Source organism: Acyrthosiphon pisum, unplaced genomic scaffold, assembly GCF_005508785.2.
Source record: "Acyrthosiphon pisum isolate AL4f unplaced genomic scaffold, pea_aphid_22Mar2018_4r6ur Scaffold_21502;HRSCAF=24134, whole genome shotgun sequence".
NCBI classification, from domain to species: Eukaryota; Metazoa; Arthropoda; class Insecta; order Hemiptera; family Aphididae; genus Acyrthosiphon; species Acyrthosiphon pisum.
In genome coordinates, this window is record NW_021770977.1 from 32152 (window position 1) to 36133 (window position 3982).

The following is a 3982-nucleotide window of genomic DNA, read 5'->3' on the forward strand; positions in this document are numbered from 1 at the left end:
CCTAATGCGGAAGGAGTGTCAAGTACACCGTACAGATACCACCTAGACATAGAGCGGCCACTGCTGGTACAGAACAGACCAAGGACAATAGGTGTTGCAAATATAGTGTTTAACAGGATTAAACCACCAGCACCTACGGGGGAAGAAACTGTGGAACAATTAGAAGCCGACATAAATCTTGCAACCAGGGTTATAGATGAGTTTTTTCAAATAAACAATGAAATAGATATAGGGGCATGGTCACGTTTTAGAAATATACAAATGCGTAGGGTAGCAACATTAAAAACTAATAATAGTAATAACGATAACCATACTAACCAAAGTAATAATAGTAATATGGGTGTAAGTAGTAATAATGGTGATTGGTTAGATAATATACTTTCGGATATGGATGAATTAGAAATAGTCAATAATACCTATAGATATTCTATTAGATTTTCGGATATTGATAGTGATAGTGATTAAAATATGAGAATAGAATAAGTGAATTAAGTACATAAATAATGTGTCGCGAAATACTATGTTGAATTGGTTATGCCAGCGGGAGAAAGTGGGTGTTGCTACCATATTCTTATCGAACAGGCAACAGTAGTATAAAATAGAGAGTTCAGACCGCCGAACCCCCGAACCGCCGAACCTTGCTGAACCGCCGAACCGCCGAACCTTGCTCGTCATCGCCGCCGCCCGATCGCCCACGTTCGTGACGTATATTTTACCCCATCCCACCTCACCATACAAACCCGCCGATCATTGCTCGTCATCGCCGCCGCCCGATCGCATACGTGTGTGACGTATATTTACCCCACCCCGCCTCCTGGCCCGTCAGATTCATCACGTGACCGATATACCAAATTATTGTAAACTTTTTTTTCATTAAATAAATATTGAAAAAAAGATTGGAGGGATTCGAACCCTCAACCCCCGAGCTAAATCCCTAACGCCTTAACCCACTAGGCCACAGACCTGATATACTTTTCTTATGATTCTTAACGTATATAGGCGAATGAAATACATAAGCCGCCGCCCGATCGCGCACGTTCGTGACATATATTTTACCCCGCCCCGTCCTTGCTCGTCATCACAGCCGCCCTGCATGTAATATCTTAGAACAGTGGCGGCGTGACAAGGGTTTTATGAAACCCGGGTCTCATGGCGATTTAGGTGGGTGGGTAGATGTCGTGGTCATGTTTATTACTTTTCTATGGTGTGTGTACCTATTATTATAAATGTACTCGACACTCGTAAACTCTTTTGAGGGTGGGTGATCCCTAAAAACGTTTTTATCTCATGAATGAAAAATGTTCACGCCACCACTGGTGACCTAGAAACCCAGTCGTGTTTTTAACGTTGTACCCTTCATTTGTGATATTTATTCCTTTTGATTACTTTTATTTTAATTTTTTTTATATTAACTAAATAATTATGTGTCGTATAATTCTCGAAGACGACATCTCACGTAACGAACGAATTTTGCAAAATGCGTAAGTGTTAGTAATTTTAAATTATTTTGATATATATTTATATATATATATTTTTTTATTCAGTGAGATAATTGAGCCGCCGGTCGTTCGGTCAGCTAACCCTGACACTATAATTTATTTAAGACGGTTGCATCAAGAATATTCACTTATAAATAATTCAGGTGAGAAGATAAGGATATGGTCAGCACATGCGAGATCGGTTTCTGTACGGTGCAATGTAGAAATGAGAGTTTTGTGTATGTTGATGCGTGAAAGTCATTATGATCGATCGATTCCTGAAGATGAGGTTATAGTAAGTTTAAACATACGAATATAATTCAAATATTGTAGATAACATGATTAGATTTACTAATATCAGATAATTTATTATAGATTCAACTATCGTTTCGTGAGTTATTACACTCATCTAGAACAATCAGGAGGCATACCCAGTACTATATCATTATGCAGTTACTATATGGACTCAGGCGAATTGCGATTTTCGATTCCGAACGCATTAGGGAAAAATTAGAAATGGATTGGACGTTAAATGTCCTAACCATTCTTACCTACTTAGATTTCGACTTCGACACTTCTCGTTTTATACTACATAGAATAAGAAACCTGAACTAAAAATGAACTTATAAATAATATATTCCTTATTACCATACATCAGTTTATATTATTTCAGAAAAACCATATGCTCACTATCCTTACTAACATAATATCTATTTTCACCTAGCATTGTGTTTCTCTAAATAGTTGAAAAAAAAAATAGTTGAAAAAAAAAAAACTACCTACTTCAACAAACAATATGTTTGACATCAACGGACGGTCGGTACCTTACCCATGTGGCTGCTCGATCAGTGTGTATCCAGTCTTTTGTCCGGTGTACACACATTTTGCGTTTACAGTTTTTCTCAACAGATATTCAGATACGGATTTATCTACTTATATGAGATTTTTATTTATCATAGTAGGTATTTATAATTTTTATATTTCGTTTGTGATAATCATTACCGGTAAAAATTTAAGTATTTTGTTTTATATTATTCGTAAGATATTTTAAGAATTACATATAATCCGATTTTTAGATGTCAAATAATTCATCACCGAGTTCTCCGGTATATGGAGGAGATGAGTATAATTGACGTCTGGCTGAAATACATAGCCAGTCTCCAGTTCTCATCAACATGCATGAGCATGACTTTTTCGTATATGGTGAAATGGTAAGTTTTTTTTGTTTTAAAAATAAAATATAAAATAAATTATTATTATTATTATTTAGACTCAATCCGGAGATAGTGGTTACTCGACTAACCAGAGCACGCAAGTTGAAAATAATGATTGGCATAGGGCATTTTCGACTATTCATCCCCCTGCAACACCATCACCACCTTGACTATCACAGATGGAGAATTGTTAACGTTCTTTGACACCGGTTTAGCCTGTCTTGTTGGAAGAAGCTTCGCCAGACATGTTTCCGCCGACAACATCGATAGCATACGTACTGAGGGTGAGAAACGACCTTTTTCCAGACTTAGATTCCCAGTCCTCAGTTTCACATAGCACGGTAGAAATTCCTCGGTTCATGTTAGCCCCCGAATATAACATGCTATTTGAAGGGGAAATTATGAATACGTTACGTCATTCTGGAGAGCAGACAGCAGAAATGGATTGGAGTGAAGATGGAAATGACGAGGAGTTGATCAGTCATATGGAGGCATATGAAGATGATGAAGAACTTAACCGACACATGGATGAATATGAAGGTTTTTGAGGGGGGGTGTAATAATTATATTATTTATTATTAAAATATATATATTTTTAAATTTTAAAACCATGCATTCAATAATATATATTTTCAAACTATATTAATATTTTTAAATATTTTGTTAGATGGTTATGTTAGTGGTAATTTTAAATGTAGCATATGGTCGCTTTTCTTGGTATATCAGTAACTATTTTTGTAAAGGTGGCCTAAAGGGGTATCTATTGTAAGCAACACGATTTTCAAATATTTTGTAAGATGGTTATGTTAGCGGCAATTTTAAAAGTAGCATATAGGTCATATTTTTGTAAGGCTTCATCGAGTAAGGGATATGTATAGAAATATACACCATTGTGTTAGACACGTATTGATAGTAAACGTTCTATTGTTCTATTGTCAGCGGAACGACCTGTTTCGTCCGGTCTGTTGTCAACACGCACAGACGAATTTCTGGAAATTTTACTGATAAACAATGGTTCCTAAAATAATTGGTAATAACTAATGATGTACACATTTATCATAGTAAATACCCGATTAATATTTTGGTAACCCACGGCTTGAAATGCTCAGATTTCTGGACACTTGCTCCGTTGTCTGCCAAGACATAGTCAGTCTGTTATAGACACCTATACCTTTACACGCACTTTGCTTTTGCTCTCTCCGTGTTTTCACAGTCCTTACTCAACAGTATTTACAACATGTTTAATTGCGATCAGTGCCCGTCGGTGTTCGTGCGTAAAACCAGTTTAAT

The 3982-nt window shown here is 36.4% G+C and overlaps 1 protein-coding gene across 2 annotated transcripts; it reads left to right on the plus strand.

Annotated features, from left to right (window-relative positions):
* Window positions 1-1096: 1096 nt before the first annotated feature.
* On the plus strand, window positions 1097-3631 carry LOC107883227. Of its 2 annotated transcripts, XR_003840132.1 has the most exons (3): window positions 1097-1773; window positions 1854-2689; window positions 2749-3631. XR_003840132.1 is itself a non-coding variant. In XM_029492437.1 (2 exons), exon 2 carries the CDS (start codon window positions 2938-2940, stop codon window positions 3238-3240), a length of 303 nt encoding a protein of 100 aa, XP_029348297.1. In that variant the 5' UTR covers window positions 1097-1773; window positions 1854-2937; the 3' UTR covers window positions 3241-3631. The 2 variants fall into 2 exon arrangements, 1 of the variants encoding a protein (XP_029348297.1); XM_029492437.1 differs by having other exon boundaries at window positions 1854-3631.
* The last annotated feature ends 351 nt before the right edge of the window (window positions 3632-3982 follow it).